The sequence below is a fragment of the Lissotriton vulgaris genome, chromosome 7 (genome assembly GCF_964263255.1).
Source record: "Lissotriton vulgaris chromosome 7, aLisVul1.2, whole genome shotgun sequence".
Lineage (NCBI taxonomy): Eukaryota > Metazoa > Chordata > Amphibia > Caudata > Salamandridae > Lissotriton > Lissotriton vulgaris.
In genome coordinates, this window is record NC_141695.1 from 208,635,965 (window position 1) to 208,655,918 (window position 19,954).

General features: G+C 47.4%; 1 protein-coding gene across 1 annotated transcript in view; it reads right to left on the bottom strand.

Annotated features, from left to right (window-relative positions):
• Positions 1-9,221: 9,221 nt before the first annotated feature.
• Positions 9,222-19,954, bottom strand: part of LOC147701212 (proline rich transmembrane protein 1B-like) — a 112,598-nt gene continuing 101,865 nt past the window's right edge. The window contains exon 2 of the mRNA XM_086928596.1: positions 9,222-10,023. Within this exon, the coding sequence (XP_086784722.1) occupies positions 9,829-10,023 (195 nt within the window). The 3' untranslated portion in view covers positions 9,222-9,828. The remainder of the gene's footprint in view (positions 10,024-19,954) is intronic.

The window sequence follows — 19,954 nt, forward strand, 5'->3', positions numbered from 1 at the left end:
AATTCCGCTCTGTAATCAACAAATTCTGGTACAGTCCAGAGCCTTCTCCAGTAAAGCAGAGGTCATGCGGCTATCAGCTCTTTAATGGACTCAAGGCCCATATCTAGCTGCAACAGTGTGAGAGGGGTGCTTTGGGGTAGGCCAACCAGATTTCTTATGAAGGCCTGCTCAACCTTTAGAAGACTCAGTACATTCTTATGTCCCAAAAGTCCTGCACCATACATAGCTGCTGACCTGGCCTGAGGACTATAGGTTTCAAGTTGCCCCTGTTCAAGAACAGGGGCAACTGGTCTAAATTGTGATATTTTGTGAAATTTGCCAATACCCCCTGTAATCTGTGAAAGTCTCAGGGCGGATCTAGACACCTGGTCACCCCAGTCAAAATCTTCGGCCAACGTGACACCGAGGTAAACAAAGGTTTTTATCTGCTCAAGCGGGGTGCCATTCAAGACAGGGTTCGGGCGGGTGTGCCTCGGAGGATTGAAAATCATAAACTTGGTTTTATCCAAGTTTACCTCCAATCCCCTTGAGGCACAGAAAGTTGCAAACCCATCCAGAACCCGCTGGATGCCTGTTGATGTTCGGGACAACAACAGAGTGTCATCCACGAACATCAAAGCAGGCACCCGGCAAGTAGCCAACCTCGGGGCATCACTATCCCTGACTCCATCTAATTCATCCACCATGCCATTAACATAAAGGCTAAAAAGTGTAGGGGCGAGGGCACAACCCTGGTGTACACCCCTGGTTACGGGAAAGCGGGCCAAAAGTTCTCCATTCCTTCTGCACCTCACCTGGGCGTAATTCCCTGCATGGAGTCGGATCAAGACATGTAATAAGTAGGACGGGAGGCCTAGTTCTTCCAGTACCTTCCATAATTTCTCTCTGGGCACAAGATCGAAGGCGGCCCACAGGTACACAAAAACAAGGTAGAGGCTGCCACCTTCTACTCTTGCAGTTTTCCAAAAGAAGACCTGCAGCCTGAAAATTTGGTCCAGAGTCGAGATGCCAGATCTAAATCCGGCTTGGAGAGTGGTGAGTATTTTATGTTCCTCTATCCATCCCAATATTCTGTCTAGTAAGATCCGGCCCATTAGTTTTTGCGTAGTGTCTAAAAGACTAATGGGCCTGTAGTTGGATGGAGATAACGGGCAGCTCTTCTTATAATTGGGGACGAGCTCAGCTCCCAACCAGGTTTCCGGTAACTTGGAACCCCCGAGGATCGCATTGAACAAAACTACAAGATACGGAATCCAAATTTTGGGCTGGGAGCGAAAGAGGTTACCGGTAATTTGTCAAGACCTGGGGCTTTGTTTGGGAGAAATCTATCGATAGCAGACTCCACTTCCTTGAGAGAAATACTTTCAAGGTTTTGAGAGGGAATCGTCTCCTGATAAACCAGCGGGCCCCTCCGATGGCCCAAGCCCGAGGCCCCCAGCAGTCGATGCTCGTGCAGGGGGTCCTGTCTACTCCTGGCTTCTGGGCCGTTGGTACACATAGTCGTGAGTCTCGGGGCTTGTGTAAAGGGCTGCGAAATGCGCCTCCCATACTGAGGGAGCAATGTTCGGAAAATCAGCCTCTCTCCCCCTTTTGTGCCTGCATTAATTATAGCCCAAAATGATTTGGCATCCTTTAAAAGGAGCGCTTGTCTCAATTCTTCCCACCTCGCTTCCTCCCACTCTCTCTTGCCCCTGATGATCTCCTTTTTGTACATCAGTCTAATTGCCCTAATTTTTGCATTATCTTTATATTTGATTGCTGCAAGGAGATCCCTCTTTACTTTCTTACAGGTACAGTCGAACCAGGGGTGCGACCCAGGGGTGCTTTGTTTGTTTTTACTTACTGGGTAGAGCACCTCCGCTAGTGTCAACGCTAGCTGCGTGTGTATTTCTACGGATTGCCGGCAAAGGGCCGGATCGCCCATCTCGCTTATGAGAGGAATTGCGATCTAAAATATTTTTGCAAGCCTGGTGGGAGAATTCACAAAATGGGGCCATTTAATCCTTCTCCGATTGTTTGTTACCATGAGAGGTGTCATCACCATGGCAGGTTTAGGGACGGGGTTTGTTAGGCCAAAGGACCCAGGCTTAAGGGTTAGGACCAAGGCATTATGATCACTGTCATGCCTTGGTACAACCCTGAATTCTTCTAGTGGACTCTTCGTGAATGATTTGTAATGGGGAATTTCCCTTCGAAGTGAGTCAGTCTACCTCCTCCAGCACACTAAACCTGTTCCAATGAGGCTGGAGGAGGTGTGTAGAATTACGTGGGACGCGTCCTCCCCAAATGTTGGCCTGTATTGCATTCTACTTGATGGTGGATAAATTCCCCTATTATAGTGAGTCCCATTGGAGTGGGTTAATCTCAAATTGGAAGTAGGGTAAAAGAATGACAGGTGTAGTGGGCATATTTGGGAATTTGACCTGCGAAAGGGTGAGTTACAGATGTGGTCCACAGCGGAGGTGTCCCTAAAGTTTATTATTACAACATCTCCTGACACTGTTTTAGGTCCCCTCCCTATCCAATCTATTCTTCTAACTGCCAGTATTTCCCCTGAGACATTTGGGGGTAGGGGTCTGTTTGCACTTAACCATTGGATGCACTTATTTTTCAGATCGATCTCCTTTTCTCTTTTCCCATCACTTAAGACTGGAACTCCTGTGAGGGCTACCACATATGGTAGTGCTTCCGGGGGTAGATTAATGGATGGCAACTGGCAAGGAGAAGCTTTAGGTGGTATGTTCCTGGCCGTTAGAGTACTAGTTTTACTTTAATTTTTACCCTCCTTCGGCTTAGATCTAGTTTTATCAGAGTTGGCAGTGGAGTTTCCCACTGCCAGGTAAGTTTGGCCGTGTGTGTTACTGTTAGTAGGGGGGGAGGAAGAACTCAGTGTTAGTTATTGGTGTTACTGCATTTTTAATCTGTAATGAGGGGGGTTTTGATAAAGCTACCCTGTCACTAGATGTACTTTTAGGTGTACCACCACAATCAGAATCAGAGGAGGGTGCAGGGTTTCCCAAGGGATTAGCTGACTTTGTTATCCCTACCCCCTTATTATTTAGGATAGAGGATAGTCTGTCAAGCTATGACACCAAGGGTTTAATGTGGATAACAATAGTCCGCTCCAGGCATGCTTGCAAGTCAGCCACCATATTAGTGACCCAGCACGGTATTCCTGAGGTCGGATGCGACATATTAACAAATGGGGTCACCAGGTTGTGATTGGCCAAATTCTTTTTGCCCGATTTTTTTGGAAGGCTCTCTTTCTTTCTCCTGGGACATGCTTTACCTACTATAGGGGTTTCCCTAGGGAAGGGAGGAGTCAAAACAATAGGTGGGTCCTCTACGACTACAGGGGTCTCTGTAGCCACCTGTGCACAGGGCAATTCTACATAAGACGATGTTAGGTAGGAGTTTTGATCCGGGACATCGGTTGCAATAACTGAACAGTCACCTCCCTGGTTTTGCAGACATAATGAGGGTGTAATTAATAGTCTTCTCTCAGTATTTTCGATTGCAGTAACCACGACCCCCATAGTTTTTTGCAGCATCTTGTAGATTGCTGTTAAGCTGGGTAGAGGCTGTGGTACTGCTGCCTGCAGTCTGGTGTTTGGTCGTGTTGCTCCTGGAGTTTGTGTTTTTTTCCCACTTTACTCATTCTGTAAAAGTTGATAATACTGGGTAGGGATTAAAATGAGCAACAGGGTCCCAATCATATTAGTCTAACTCCCTCAAGGTTGCAGAGTAAACTGCTATTATAGTATGTTTTTAGCCCGGGGGATTTGTATCCAAGTAGCAGTACCTTTTTGTGGGTTGCCTTCTCCTTGAAGATGTCCTCGGCGGATGAAAGGGGGGTGGCCCGTCCCGTCCTTGTACGTCCTCGGACGGCCACAGATGGCCCGCCCTTTGTCCGGGTTTCGTCTGGCTCGACCCGCACGCGTCTCACCGAAGACTTGCTTCATGATTTATTAAAAAGTACGGTTATCAAGCCTGTTGAAGCATCCCCATGGATTTCTACAGTTGTTTTGATATTTAAGCCTGATGGTTGCCTTAGATTTTGCATTGATCTCAGGTCACTTAATCGTGACATAGTTGTTGACACTTTTCCCCATCCCAGTATCAATGAACTCTTACAGTCAGTGGGTGGTGGTAGGTACTTTTCGAAGATAGATCTCAGAAGTGCTAACCATCAAATCAGGTTGCACCCAGAGTCCAAACCACTTACTGCGTTCATCACAACAGAAGGAACATTTCAGTTTACGCCGTTTGGCCTAGCATGATGTCAAATATGTTTGAAGGGTTATTAGGTGGGCCGGTGGGCGTGCCCCCGCACAGGTGCAGTCACGCACGGACTCCTGGACACTGGAGTCCCGTGCGGCGTGCCGGTTTTGCCCCCACAGCGGTGTTCGACTCTGTGCCCTTGATGTAGAGCCCCTTCGTGGGAAATAGCAGCTCTGGTGCCGGGGAAAAGGAGAAAGCTATTCGGGACCCGCGCCAGCGGGTCCGGCGAGCCATTTTCAATTGCCAGTAGGCGGTTGGGCGCGCCTCCACACAGGTGCAGTTACGCACGGACTCCTGGTCACTGGAGTCCCGTGCGGCGTGCCGGTTTTGTCCCTACAGCGGTGTTTGACTCTGTGCCCTTGATGTAGAGCCCCTCCGTGGGCGATAGCAGCTCTGGTGCCCGTGAAGAGGAGAAAGCGATGCGGGAAGTGTTTCTCATGGTTGACTCAGGCTCTCTCTTCACAATAATTCCTGAGTCTTTGTTCACTTCTTTGTGGAAAAGGGTAACTTTATCAGAAAAGGACATTAGTCCAGTTGGCTATCAAGGTCAAACCATTGATATTTTGGGATATATGTTTGGGAACATTAGTTTTGGAACTAGGAGTGTTGAAGGGAAAGTATATATTGTCAAAGATGGTCCACTAATTTGGGGGTGGATGCACCAATTTGATTTGCATGTCATCATCAACCCTAGGTCACCCAACTGTGTAATGGTGGTTGATGATTACATCAAATTGGGGATATTTTGAATGATGGACGTGGGGTTTTTGAAGACAAATTGGGATGAGTTAAAAATTATTTACACAAAATTATTTTAAAATCCAATGCCACGCCAATCCAACACAAACTTAGGAAAGTCTGTTGTCGGTAAGACAAGGTCTCAAAAACTTGCTTCATGATTTATTGAAAAGTAAGGTTATCGTGCCTGTTGAAGCATCCCCATGGATTTCTCCAGTTGTTTTGATATTTAAGCCTGAGGGTCACCTTAGATTTTGCATTGATCTCAGGTCACTTAATCGTGACATAGTTGTTGACACTTTTCCCCATTCCAGTATCAATGAACTCTTACAGTAAGTGGGTGGTGGTAGGTACTTTTCGAAGATAGATCTCAGAAGTGCTTACCATCAAATCAGGTTGCACCCAGAGTCCAAACCACTTACTGCGTTCATCACAACAGAAGGAACAATTCAGTTTAGGCGATTGCCGTTTGGCCTAGCATGATGTCAAATATGTTTGAAGGGTTATTAGGTGGGCGGGTGAGCGTGCCTCCGCACAGGTGCAGTCAAGCGCGGACTCCTGGTCACTGGAGTCCCGTGCGGCGTGCCGGTTTTGCCCCCACAGCGGTGTTTGACTCTGTGCCCTTGATGTAGAGCCCCTCCGTAGGCGATAGCAGCTCTGGTGCCGGTGAAGACGAGAAAGCGATGCAGGAAGTGTTTCTCATGGTTGACTCAGGCTCTCTCTTCACAATAATTCCTGAGTCTTTGTTCACTTCTTTGTGGAAAGGGGTAACTTTATCAGAAAAGGACATTAGTCCAGTTGGCTATCAAGGTCAAACCATTGATATTTTGGGATATATGTTTGGGACCATTACTTTTGGAACTAGGAATGTTGAAGGGAAAGTATATATTGTCAAAGATGGTCCACTAATTTTGGGGTGGATGCACCAATTTGATTTGCATATCATTATCAACCCTAGGTCACCAAACTGTGTAATGGTGGTTGATGATGACATCAAATTGGGGATATTTTGAATGATGGACGTGAGGTTTTTGAAGACAAATTGGGATGAGCTAAAAATTATTTACACAAAATTATTTTAAAATCCAATGCCATGCCAATCCAACACAAACTTAGGAAAGTACCGTTGTCGGTAAGACAAGGTCTCAAAGACTTGCTTCATGATTTATTAAAAAGTAAGGTTATCGAGCCTGTTGAAGCATCCCCATGGATTTCTCCAGTTGTTTTGATACTTAAGCCTGATGGTCGCCTTAGATTTTGCATTGATCTCAGGTCACTTAATTGTGACATAGTTGTTGACACTTTTCCCCATCCCAGTATCAATGAACTCTTACAGTAAGTGGGTGGTGGTAGGTACTTTTCGAAGATAGATCTCAGAAGTGCTTACCATCAAATCAGGTTGCACCCAGAGTCCAAACCACTTACTGCGTTCATCACAACAGAAGGAACATTTCAGTTTACGCGAATGCCGTTTGGCCTAGCATGATGTCAAATATGTTTGAAGGGTTATTAGGTGTTGTCTATTTCCAAGACAATGTCCTTGTGTCTGCCAAGACTGTTAATGAACATAATGCGGTTTTACGCCAGGTATTATGGAAATTGGAGAACACTGGGTTAACTGTCAACAAAGACAAGTGTGTATTTTTATTTGTAGAGATTGAATACTTAGGTTACACCATTTCCAGTGGTGGGATTTCCCCTAAGAAGAATTTGTTGGATGCCATTGAAAATGCACCTCCTCCTAAAGACAAGGATCAACTCAGGTCCTTTTTGGGCCTGGTTGAATATTATACGAAATTAGTTAGATGCTTTGTGGATATTTCTGAGCCAATAAGAGTTTTATTACGAAGAGGAAGTATGTTTGTGTGGAAACGGCACAAGTTGACTCTTTTCATCAAATCAAGAATGAAATTTGCAATGCAGGGATTCTGTCGCCTTTTGATCCTGCATGTAAATCATATCTTATTGTAGATGCCAGTCTTACATGGATTGATGTGGTATTTTCCCAGTTGCAGCGTGGTATTGAAAAGACTATTGCATTTGCGTCTAGGACTCTTACTCAGGCGTGAAGCTTTTGCTGCAGCCTGGGGTGTTGAACATTTTAGAGTGTATTTGTGGGGAGTGAAGTTCGTCTTAAGAACAGACCACAAGCCTTTTATGAAAATCCTGTCTGCTGGTGGCGCAGGAAAGGGTTCTGCACGCCTTGCTCGATCTGCAGCTAGATTGCAAGAGTATCTATATGATATTGTGTTTATTCAGGGTTGGTGCAATGTCCAAGCTGACTGTTTATCTCGCATGTACGTGGATTGGGAGCGTGTTGATAAAAATCTTGCTGATACTTGTACAATGAGGAAGCTGTTGCCTCAGTGAATGATGTTTGTGAATGTTCACTAGGGGCTTTCTCCAAAGCTCAATGGATGAGCGAAATGCAATCGGATTCTACGTTACTAGAAGTGGTTTAGTTGATAAAAAATGTGCTTCTTGTGAGAGCATGGTACCTATTTCGGTCAGACCTTTTTGGAAACTGTTAGATAAATTGTCTCTTTCTGGCTCTGATGTAATTATGAGAGGAGATCGTTTTGTGCCACCTTGTGGTTTAAGATTACATATTTTAAATTTGGCACATGAGGGCCACTTAGGTCAAGGAAGGACCATCAGAAGAATTAAACAAGAGTTTTGGTGGCCAGGGATGGATGAACAGATTAAAAGCTGGGTACAAGTTTGTAATTCTTGTAAAGAGAGTGAGAAAAGATTAAAAATTGGTATTCAGAGTAGCATGGGTCAAATCACCAATCCCGGCAAACCCTGGTTTAACATTTGCTTAGATTTTATAGGTCCTCTGTCTGATTTGCCGGGCGACATGCATTATGCTGCTGTGGTGGTTGATGTTCATTCTAGATGGCTATGTGTTGAATTCATGAAAGACATTACCACAATTTCTACCATTAGGGTGCTTGAAGGTCTGTTCCTGCATGAAGGTGTTCCACATAGGATTTTGACAGACAATGGTACACAGTTAACTTCCAATGAGTTTTTTTAGAGTGGGGAGTTAAACCCTCGTGCACATCGCTCTACAATCCCATGGGTAATAGTATTGTGGAAAGGTTAACCAAATTAATTAAAGGCACCATCCAACTTGCTGTAGCTATTGGTTTATCTCCCAGATGTGTTGTTGAGGATATGATTTGGTCTTATTGACTTACTATTCATAGTGTCACTTTAAACTCCCCTTTTCAGCTTATGTGAGGACGTCATCAAGGCTCAAGATTAGTTCCTGCATGGTTGAAGGATTGGGTGCATTCTGGAGGTGAAAGTGTTCCTGAAGTTGTTGGAGATACGATTGAAATAGGTGATTGGGTTAAAGTGAAATCTGGCACAGTCAAAGCTTGGTTAAACAAATTTAAGGGACCATTTTGTGTTGTCAGCGTTGGAAAGTTCTTTGTTGTTCTTGATGGTGTGAAAGGTGGAATCTAAGGAGAGTGGCATTGTATCAAAAGGGAGGTCTTTGTGTCAAACAGGTTTGTGAAGATGATGAATGTTCAGGTGCCATGTTCATTCCTGACTTATCTTCCAATAGTTGTTCACAACAGTCCGGTGAAGTTTTGTCTCAGTTGTCGCAGGGTGGTGACAAGGAAAATGGGGATGGAGTTAATCTTGAACATAGAGTGTGCAGACCACCTACATATCTTAAAGACTATGTAACATTTTAATTATCGCTTTTCGTTTGTTGGTTTGCCTATTTTATTTAATTGTTTTTTTTTGTTTACTAAGGAAGAGGATGTGTTATGATGTGCCCTTGGTGTGTGTGCTTGTGTCTCGTGAGGGTGTCTCGTGAGCACTGTATAATTCTACATTGGAATACAGTTCTTTATAGAATGTTAAGCTGACGACACTCGACATACGGCAGTTGCATTGGGCTGTCGAGGTGGTCGGATGCCAGGTTGTGTTCTGGTAATAAACTTACCTTAATCTTCCTCCTGTGTGGCTGTTCTTTGAAGAAGATTTACAACACAGAGCTTGCGCGCTGGCTCAGGCTCCACCTAAAAAAGAGTTCTCTCAGGTAAACAATCAGAACACTGCCAGCCCAAAATCTGTTGGGCGAAACAAGCACAGAAACTAGGAGTATTTAAGAATTAGGAGGAAAGGCAACTGAGTCAGTCAAAAAGCCATCCAATAATAAGTAGTGTACTGACCCAAAGCCCATTTTAATTATTGTTATATCGGAAACAATAGGCCTACAAACAGACAGCCAAAGTAGTGCGCAGCTGAGACTTAAAATGATGTATTTGCTGTGGTGCCATTAAATGGAAATAGAGACAATTAACAAACATTGTTAAACACAAACTTAGAAAGCACGAGTTTATAAAAATGATCTGGATTCGAGGCCAAACTTGATGAAAATATGAAAGTAGTATCCATATATACATATATGTTTATGTGATTTAATGATGCATTAGTTGCATTTTGACTTTCAATCCCTTTGAATTTTCTTTTTTATTTAATTTCGGTTCAGCAAGTTATCTCCAGAATTATGTGGGCATTTTCTGAATTGGCCCTGAATGGCAGGACCTAGACATTCTATAATGTTAAAAATGTTCACGTATATACGTAATTAGTTATAAAGCAAAAGCACTAATAACCGTGGAAAATCCACATGTAAATACCATGTCATGGTTCATATTGACTACGACCTTGACAGTATTAGGGCTAGAACGCGCCATGGTACACAAACAGCACGCAGAAGGAACATATCAAACAGCTGTATACATGTGCATGTAGCCGGAGACAAGAAGGAAGCTGGGCTGCCTGTTATCCAAGGTAAAATTGGTAGGTTCTCGGGTCCTGGTAGGCGTCCCATTTGGCTAAAATCCCAAATATCAGGTAGCTGGTCCCGGCAATGTAGATGACTGCGCCGATGCTGAGGGCCACGCGGTTCAGGGTCAGTGCTCTGTCTGACGCACGCCGCGCTTTCAGGCCGTCTCCTTGCTGATTGGCTGCTATGGTCTGAAAAAGAGACGAGGAGGTTAGAACGTTGACCACATGGGCAGGGGCACAGTGATATGGTGATCTGGCAGGGGACATGCAGGGCAAACTCTCTGCACCTCATGATGTACCGTGCATCACAATGCATTACACTCAAGCACATCACCTACAAAACAAAAACTACCAAATACATCACAGATCAACATAGAGTGGGGCAAGCAATGCAAGGCTGCGCATTGCCCCCATATGCAGTGTCCAAAATACAACACAACATAGCACGCTCAGCACATGATGATACATAACATTAATCAAGGCAAGTGAAGCAGGGGATGACACAGCCCACTGTGTCCATAAATCATCATGTGCAATGCTTTGCTGTTCTATACTACAAACAGCACACAACATACTAAAGGCAAACCACCACATTCATGACAAGGTAACCCGGACAGAGGCAAGGAAAGTGACGCCTTTGTGTGTGTACCTCATCAGGCACAGTGCAGCTTAATACACCAGACTCATCACACCGCATACAGAACACCACCACCAACACAAAACAATGCAACACAGACTGAGGCAGGTGAATAGGGGGTATACTCTGTGTTCCACATCATGTGCAGTGCATCATTGAACAACACAGGCAAAGAAGGAATGAAAGGGCGACGAGGAAGGGGTGGAAGGATGAGGACGAGAGGAAGGAAGAAAGGTAAGGCAGGAGGAAGAATGAGATATGGATCTGGAGGTAAGTCAGAGAATTGCAGCAAACTTGGAAAAGTGGGAGGAAAAAAGAAAAGTAAAGGAGATAGAAATAGAAGACTAGGAAAGACAATTAACAAAGGAATGGGGGAAACGAAGGCAATGTGAAAGGGGAAAGCATGAAGAATAGGGAAAGATTGAGAGAAAATGCGTGAGAGAATGAGATGAGTGGATGAAAGAAGAAGTCCAAATAGAGACTCGAAATTAAAGAAAGGGAGACTCTTGACCAGTAGGTAATGGGCTGTGAAAGTCAGCAGTGATGAGGGGAAAGAAGGAAACGTTAGCTGCAGAAATGTTGAGAAAGAGGTGGTTAAAAACGACGCTGAAAGAGAAGCATAGGATATATTATAAGAGCGAAGTTGGGAGATAGAGAAGGGGAAGGAGAGAAAGGAGACAAGAGAGGAGGGGGAATAGGGAAGAAAAATCTGAGAAGGGAAAACCATGAGACAGAGGGAGAGAAGGAAATGAACAGAAAGAATGGGAAATGATAAGATCAGTATGTAGGAACAAAGCCATAAACAGAGTAAGATATGTAAGTGGAGAACAGAAGAGGGAAATGCTAGAAGGAAAGAAAGCTGGGATCGAAATAAAAAGTAAAATGCAGTAAAGACAGGTGGGAGCTGGCATTGGCTCGGCGATGCGACGGGTGCAAGGTAATTGGTTATATATATTTTTTTATTTTCCCTATCCTGCGCATGTGGACTTCCCCTCCGCCCTTCGCCGCCCCGCTGCTCTCACCTGTATCAGCCTCGACTGCGTTATACCTCTCCTCTCAGTGTCTTACATCTTTTATATAAACTGCTTAAAGTATGTGTAAAAGCACACCAAGACAGCAGAAGGCGGTCATGGGGGAACTGAAGGGTAAAGCGTGTTGGGTTATGAGTGGAATTAATAACATCAGAAAATGATACCGGCATGGAGAGAGGATGGAAGAGAAAGGCGAGGAAGGCTATCGTGAGTAAAAGGGAAATGGGGAGGAAGAAAGATAGGAGAAAACTGGCAGCTAGAACGATATTTAGGTTAGAAGTGTAGTCGGCGTAGAATTCATCTGCAGATAATACCATGAAAAGCCAAAATTACATACACGGAAAGAGCAAACAGATTGGAGAGCTCAGATGAAAGGAGCTTCACCTGTGTTGACTTTGCTATAAAATTAGGGGCAGATTTATGTTAACTGGCGCATCCCGAGGGATGCGCCAGTTAACATGCGCCACAGTGCGCCACAGCTACGCCTCCCATGGTGCGCCGCATTTATGATGCGGCGCACCATGGGGCAAAAACGGCACAGATGCGTGACGCATCTGTGCCGGAAATGTGCCGCATTGCTAGAGTTGCGTCGCAAGCGCGACGCAGCTCCAGCAATGCTCTGGGGGGGCCTATTCTTTCAATGCTGCCTCAAGCCTTACACCTGCTTCAAGCAGGCGCAGGGTTTTGACGCAGCATTGCCCTGAAAGTGACTGAGTGAAATCTCATAGATTTCACTCAGCCACTTTCAGGAGGCGTTCCTGCGCAGGAACGCCCCCCCCCTGCGCAGGAACGCCTCCTCATGGCGCAGTGCTGTACAACGTGACGCATCTCCTAGATGCGTCACGTTGTAAATAGGGCGCAGGGATGCGCCACGTTTCCATGCCGTTGCGTCACGCAACGGCGGCGTAAACGTGGCGCAAGCCCTTCATAAATCTGCCCCCTCATTTGTAGACTGATTCTAAACATTTACATATACAATTTTTCGATGTGTGACATTACGCCTAACCCTAACGCCACGGGAGTTTCATTAGTCGCTTTATATTTCGCAGAAATAACCGCCAGGTGGCGCGCAAGAGCTGCCGAAGCATCTGGGGAAGGCTGTGCCTCGTATTCTGCAGCAAAAGCTAGCCAATATATACCTCCACCTCATAAGTCTTCTTTGCTGGGTCTAGTACATGCAACCGAACGGTGCTGCACACCGCACCCTGCTGTATACCCTAATAAATGACAGAGGGCCTCGCACAACGTCCTGCTCTCATTTGTTCTCTGGCTGTAGTGATGGACTATTCTTCCAGTTTTACCCCTCTACATTTAGCCCATCTATCCCCTTATGTATTCAGGCATTCATCTATTTATTTAGTAATTTTGTAACACAACTTCTGCATTTCAAGAGTGTTCTATCTGAATTTCAGATGATACTGTAAACAATCAATCAGTCATTTGCTAAGCGCACTACATACCCGTGAGGGTCACAAGGGTGATCAAACAGCCAGGTCTTTAGTGTCCTCCTGAAGGTCAGCAGGTCTTGGGTCTGTCGTTGGCTCAGTGGGAGGGTGTTCCATGTCTTGGCGGCGAGTTGGGAGAAGGATCTCCTGCCGGTGGTTGTTCTTTGGATGCGCTAGACGGTGGAGAGTGAGAGGTCGGTGGAGTGTAGCTGGCGGGTGGGGGTGTAGAAGGAGAGCCGTCTGTTGAGGTAGGCTGGGCCGGTCTTGTGGATTGCCTTGTGTGCGTGGATGAGGAGCTTGAAGGATATCCTCTTGTTTACCGGGAGCCAGTGCAGCTTTCTCAGGTGATGTGGCCGTGTCGTCGTGCATCGAGGATCAGTCGTGCCGAGGCGTTTTGGATGCGTTGTAGTCGATTGATGAGCTTGGTTGGGGTTCCCGCGTAGAGGGTGTTTCCGTAGTCGAGTCTGCTGCTGACGAGGGCCTGGGTGACTGTCTTTCTTGTATCTGTCGGGATCCATCTGTAGTTCTTGCGGCGCATGTGGAGTGTGTTGAAGCAGGAGGAGGAGACGGCATTGACTTGCTTGGTCATTGAGAGCATTGAGTCGAGGATGATTCCCAGGTTGCGTGCGTGGTCGGTGGGGGTCGGGGCTGCCCCCAGTGCTGTTGGCCACCAGGAGTCATCCCAGGCTGACGGGTTGGAGCTGAGGATGAGGATCTCTGTCTTGTCCGAGTTCAGCTTCAGACGTCTGATCTTCATCCAGTCGGCGACAGCCTTCATTCCTTCATGGAGGTTTGCTTTGCCAGTGATGGGGTCCTTGGTGAGGGAGAGGATCAGTTGAATCTCGTCAGCGTAGGAGATTATGTTGAGGTCGTGCTGTCGGGCGACATGTGCAAGCGGTGCCATGTAAGTGTTGAACAGTGTCGGGCTGAGGGAGGATCCTTGATGTACGCCGCAGATGATCTCGGAGTCTTCGGAACGGAACGGAACGGGGGGAGGCGGACGCTCTGGGTTCTGCCGGAGAGGAAGGAGGTAGTCCATTCCAGAGCCTTGTCTCAGATCCCTGCTGCGTGGAGGCGTGTGTGCGGTGGCAGACGGTGTCGAAGGCGGCGGAGAGGTCTAGGAGGATGAGTGCTGCAGTCTCCCCGTTCTCTAGCAGGGTCCTGATGTCGTTGGTGGTGGTGATGAGGGCGGTCTCTGTGCTGTGGTTGCTGCAGAACCCTGACTGGGAAGGGTCCAGGATTCTGCTCTGTTCGAGGAATCGGGTTAGCTGTCTGTTAGCGATTTTCTCGATGACCTTGGCAGGGAAGGGGAGCAGAGAGATGGGTCGGAAGTTCTTGAGGTCTCTTGGGTCTGCCTTGGGTTTTTTTTTGAGAAGGGTGTTGATCTAGGCGTGTTTCCAGCTCTCTGGGAAGGTCGCGGTCTCAAGGGAGAGATTGATGATGTTGCGTAGGTGGGGTGCGATGGAGCTGCTTGCTTTGTTGAAGACATGGTGCGGGAATGGGTCTGACGGAGAGCCTGAGTGGATTGTGCTCATGGTCTTGATGGTGTCATCGACGCTCACGCTGGTCCAGGCTAGTAAGGGGACGTGGTCGATGGTGTGCGGAGGGTCTGTTGTGTTGCTGTCTGTTGGGGCTGTCTGGTTGTTAAAGCTGTCGTGGATGTGCGCTAGCTGTCTTACTGCTTACCCCACTTTTATAGCGCGGGGACACGCCTGCAGGCGTACACCAGGCGCTCTACAAATGCCCCTAATAATAATAATAATAATGTCTGCTACCTTGCGGTGGAAGAAGGTGGCGAGGTAGTCGCACAGGGGTTGCGACGGCGGGATGTCAGTGATGTTGGAGCTGGGGTTAGAGAAGGAGGTCTTCTTGGCAGCCCTGATGAGGTGGTGTTGGTTGCGGATGGCGTCCTTGTGTGCTGCGTGGCTGTCCGGAGTTTGTTCACTCTGCAATTTCTTCTATAGTTTCCGGCAGGCTTGCTTGGAATCTAGGGGTTCTACTGTGAACCAGCTGGCCCTCTTGCTGGTGTCTCTGTGGGGGGTTTCTTCAGCGGGGCGAGGGTGTTGGCGCAGTCCTCGATCCAGCGTCTGAAGTTGTGGGCAGCGATGTCGGTGTCGGAGGGTTGGGTGGGTGGGCTGAGACCGAGGTTTGCATATAGTTGGTCTTCAATGATTTTGCTCCAGCGGCGGCGGGGGATCTGTTGGGTGCGGTGGTGTGTGGTGGGTTTCTGGAAGGTGAAGTGGATGCAGCAGTGGTCGGTCCAGAGGAGTTCGGTGGTGTGGCTGACGGAGACTCTCAGGCTTGAGGAGAAGACGGGGTCGAGCGTGTGTCCGGCGTAGTGGGTGGGCGTTGTGACGAGTTGTCTCAGTCCGAGGTTGGCGAGGTTATCGATCAGGTTGTGGAGTTGTTGTCGTTGTTGTTCTCAAGGTAAAAGTTCAGGTCTCCGAGGAGGATGTACTCGGTGGAGGTCAGGGCATGCCTGCTGATGAAGTCGGCGATGGAGTCTCAGAACTGGGGGTGGGATCCAGGGGGTTGGTAGACGAGGGAGCCTCTGAGGGTGGAGTTGGGGTCTATGTGGATCTGGAAATGCATGTGTTCGGGATGCTGAGGGCATCATCTGTGCTAGTCGAGACCCTGATGCTGTTCTTGTGGACGATGGCCATTTCTCCTCCGACTCCGTTGGTGCGGTCTCTGCGGGTGATCTTGTAGACGTCTGGGATGGCTTTGGCGATGTCGGGTGCACAGGAGTTGTTCAACCAGGTCTCTGTCAGGAAGGCGATGTCCGGGGAGGTTGGGTTGAGTAGGTTCCAGAGCTCGACGGCGTGTTTGCGTGCGGAGCGGGTGCTCAGTAGTATACATCGGAGGTGGTTGAGGTCTTTCTTGGCGGATAGTTCGTCGTCTCTGTGGATGGTGTAGCTGCAGTTGTGGGTCTGTCCGGGGTTGAGAGCCTGAAGAGTGCTGGTGTCATAGTGGCGGCGGTTGTCATGGTTGGTGCGGGGGCCAGGGGTCTAGCGCTGGGCGCGGTCCAGGCACGGACGGGCGCACACGGGCTTGCCACGTGCCAGCAGCGTGACCGCGGAGCTGCCGGCATGTATGGGGAGGTGGGAGTGAGGAGCAGCTGGGAGACGGGGGCAGCGAATGGGCAGTCAGGGGGGCAGAGCCGCAGGGGATGCAGCGGCGGGGGCAGTGAGGGGCGACGAAGGAAACAGAAGGCAAAGGGCACAACAATTGAGGGGTAAACGAGTGGCACAGAGGGCATAAAGGTCACAAAAGGGCAAAAGGTCACAGAAAACGGGGGAAACAAGTGGCACACAAGGCAAAAGGTCACAAGGAAAGGGCAGAAATGTCACAAAAAACGGGGGGAAGGAGTGGCACAGAAGGCAGAAAGGTCACAGAAATGCAGGGGCAGGTAAGCAACAGAAGGCAAAAACGGGCAGAGAGACACGGGGGCCACGAGGGGAGCAGAAGGAAAAACCGGGCAGAGAGACATGGGGGCAGCGAGGGGAGCACAAGGGAAACCGGGCAGAGAGACACGGGGCAGCGAGGGGAACAGAGGGAGAGAACGGGCACGGACCACGTACAGGCAGCGGGGGAGAAGACAGCAGCAGTCACAGACACAACAATGAAAATGCAGTCACTACAACGGGAGCAATGAAAGAAAATACAGCAATACAATGGAGGATGAGCAAACCTACGGCCTACCACTGGCCACCAGGGAGGAGGCGCAGGTGGCAGCCTGCGGGTCGAGGAGGGCCTCGAACTTCCTCAGCAGCGGCAGCTGGGGCAGGGACACACAGGCGGTGCTGTGCAGAGTGGGAGCGACCTACCTGGAAGGGTCAACGGTCAGGGCACAAGTCCTAAAAAAAGAAGTGGGGGGACTAACCAGGTTAGGCAGTATGCAAGTGAAATAATGACGCATGCCATCACAGGGCATTATGTCACGACACATGGCATTGCACGTGACCTCACTGGAAATGACATCACAAGAAGTGACATCAGATATTAAGGCCTCACACATATGTTTATCAGGTATATCATGAGTACATTTAAACGCAGTATGGGATTCAACAAATTAGATTTGATGTTGGGGTTGTGCCTAAAACGGGGTGCAATCCCGACTCAAAATCTGAGCCTCAACTAATACATTTATTTGTTTAAGCCCTGCCACAAAGAAATTGGCAACATGGAGATGTATTGTAGTAGATCTGCTATGCTTAATTAGTTACAAAGTCTACATTTTAAATTATTTGATTGGGTTAAGGCAACTGCTGTGAAAGTGCCCTGTAAATCTCAGGAAATAGTAATAATGGCAAGATAACTCTGCTGGTTAATGCACTTGATGGAGAGATCTGTGTTTTGTAAAGTCCCAGATTTGAATGAAAGTAGTAGAGAAGGTAGATGTGTCTTTTGCAAAGCACGTCATCTAACACACAGAGACAGATTTTTATTTTATGTAGGAAAAGGTGGGTTACTTCTTTTAACACAGTGATCATTTTGTCACCTGCAGTTCATAAATTGTAATCCTTCTAAAAGACCACATTGAGGTATGAAGGACATGTGACTCCTACACATTGTAACCCTCACTGTCTCATGTAACCCATCTTATACATTGATTTACACATGTACATGATGTATTGTCAATGTATAATGTGTATGTTACGTAAAGAGATCTGACACCCTGCATTGAGTTGCATAAGGCTATAAAAGAAATCAAATAGTGCTATTGAAATTGTTATTTGTGTAAATACTGGGACAGACCAACACCCCAGACATTCTTACAGTGCATGAATCTCTTATATACAGGGCTTGAGCAAAGGGAACAGTCCAGCTCTTAAGTACTTGTGAACGGAGAACAAGCTATGTGCCTTTGTTTCCACTCTTTGGCATTTACATTTAAGTGTGAGTTTCCAGGCCACCTCCAGTCAGGCTAGTCAAACAAAAGGAGGACTGATGGTCCCTTAACTTTGGCCCAGATGAGGTGAAAAAAAAGCTTGCTCCCCGCCTGCACATTGCTTCTGGGAATCAAAAGCAGAGTGCAGGTGCTGCTGAACGTGTCCCGGTGTCTGAAAATTACACCGGGACAAGATCAGCATAATCTCAGTAAAGCCCTACTTCTTGGCAGGGGGGATGGCATCCACACTGTGAAAAGAGTGGGTGGACAGTGTGTACCTACATGTACCCCCGACTTGTGCCCTGACCGTAAATGATTCTCCTGGGTTTCTTCTGTTCCGGTTAAGGGAGGACTTAGCCTGGCAGTTTGGGCTGGACTGTTCCCATTGGAGCAGGGTCAGGATTAATGTCAGTGGCGTAGGAGGTGGAGGCAGTCCGCCCTGCGCTGCATGGTTTTTGGGGGTGGCGGAGGTGAGCAAGTCAGGTCTGTTGACACTATCCTCCCAGTAGGCTGGTCGGACCACTACCTCCTCAGGTTTAAATCCCACCTCCCGTCCCACACAGGATTCACGCGATCGCACGTTAAAACCTTCTTAGGTCGTGACTGGAAGAACCTGTTGAAGAGGAAAGAGGAGGGAAAGCTCGATCTACGCCAGGTTGGGGCCTTGTTCAAAATAGAGAATGATGTCACCACAAATTATCTTTCCTTTTGCCACGAGACTACAAAAAAACCCGACGCCATCATCCCGCTGAAAACAATCACAAAAAGGGTAAAACCCTCCACCCCCTGGTATACGGATAAACTTAAAGAACTAAAAAATATCTGTAAAAAGGCAGAGAAGCTGTGGAGGACAAATTACTCAGACCAGGAGAAAGCACGCTGGAGGCTCACTATCTCTCAATACAAGAAAGAAATAATCACAGCCAAATCCAACTACTTTGCTGAGGTAATCCTCAAAAGCTCTAATAAATCCCGGGATACATTTAGGCTCATCAAAGAGCTCTCTCACCCCGCCTGTGCTAATAGCCAAATCAAGCCCTCAAAAGAACTCTGCGACGGCCTAGCAGTGTTCTTCCAAGATAAAATCAGCAAAATTGTAGAGGGAATGAATAGTAATCCTATCTCCTCAATGCAAGACAACAGCATTCAAGCGAACAAAGACAAGAAGGTGGAACCAGACACATACCCCCCTTCTAATGCTACCCTGGAAAACTTTAAGATTCCTTCGGAACAGGAATTCCTCACAACAGCCCTCAATACGTCTTCAGGCTCTCCTCTAGACCCCCTTCCCCACAGAATAGCCAAGAATTTCAAGGACGATATTCTACCAGCTCTGCATCAACTATGTAATCAATCTCTGCGTACGGGCTCCGTGCCCAAAGACAGGAAACTGGCGATCGTCACCCCGCTATTAAAAAAAACAAATCTGGACCCCAACTGCCAAAAGAACTACCGACCCATATCCCTTTTTACCATACCCAATAAAGATCATAGAGAGGTGGGTCAGCAGATCTCTATGCCTCTTCCTAGGAACCAATAACATCCTGGAAGAGGAGCAGTTTGGCTTCGGACCAGTTCATGGAACGGAGTCAGCCTTGCTGACAGTCATGGATGACCTATGAATGAGGGCGGACAGGGGAGAATCAGCAACTCTGTTTCTGCTTGACCTGTCCCCCGCGTTCGATACGGTGAACCACAGCATCCTGATAGAAAGATTGAGGAACGTCGGAGTTGGAGGGGTCGCGCTTGATTGGTTCCGCTCCTACCTGACAGATAGGTGGCAGGCAGTAGCTATCCCTCCCTATCAATCAGAGTTCATCAAAGTTCCAAATGGGGTCCCACAGGGGTCTGCTATCAGTCCTATACTCTTTAATATTTATATGCAACCCCTGATGTGAATCATCAAAAGCCATGGCATCAGCGTGACAAACTACGCAGACGATACTCAGCTGATAATCTCGCTGGACGGAACTCGAGCAAGCTCAATGGAAACCTTCCACACCTGTATTCTGGAAATGTTTCTTTGGCTCAATCAGAACTCACTAAAATTCAACAGTGAGAACACTGAAATACTGCATTGCACAGTAGGAAAAATCCCCAAAAGTCTACCACCAGA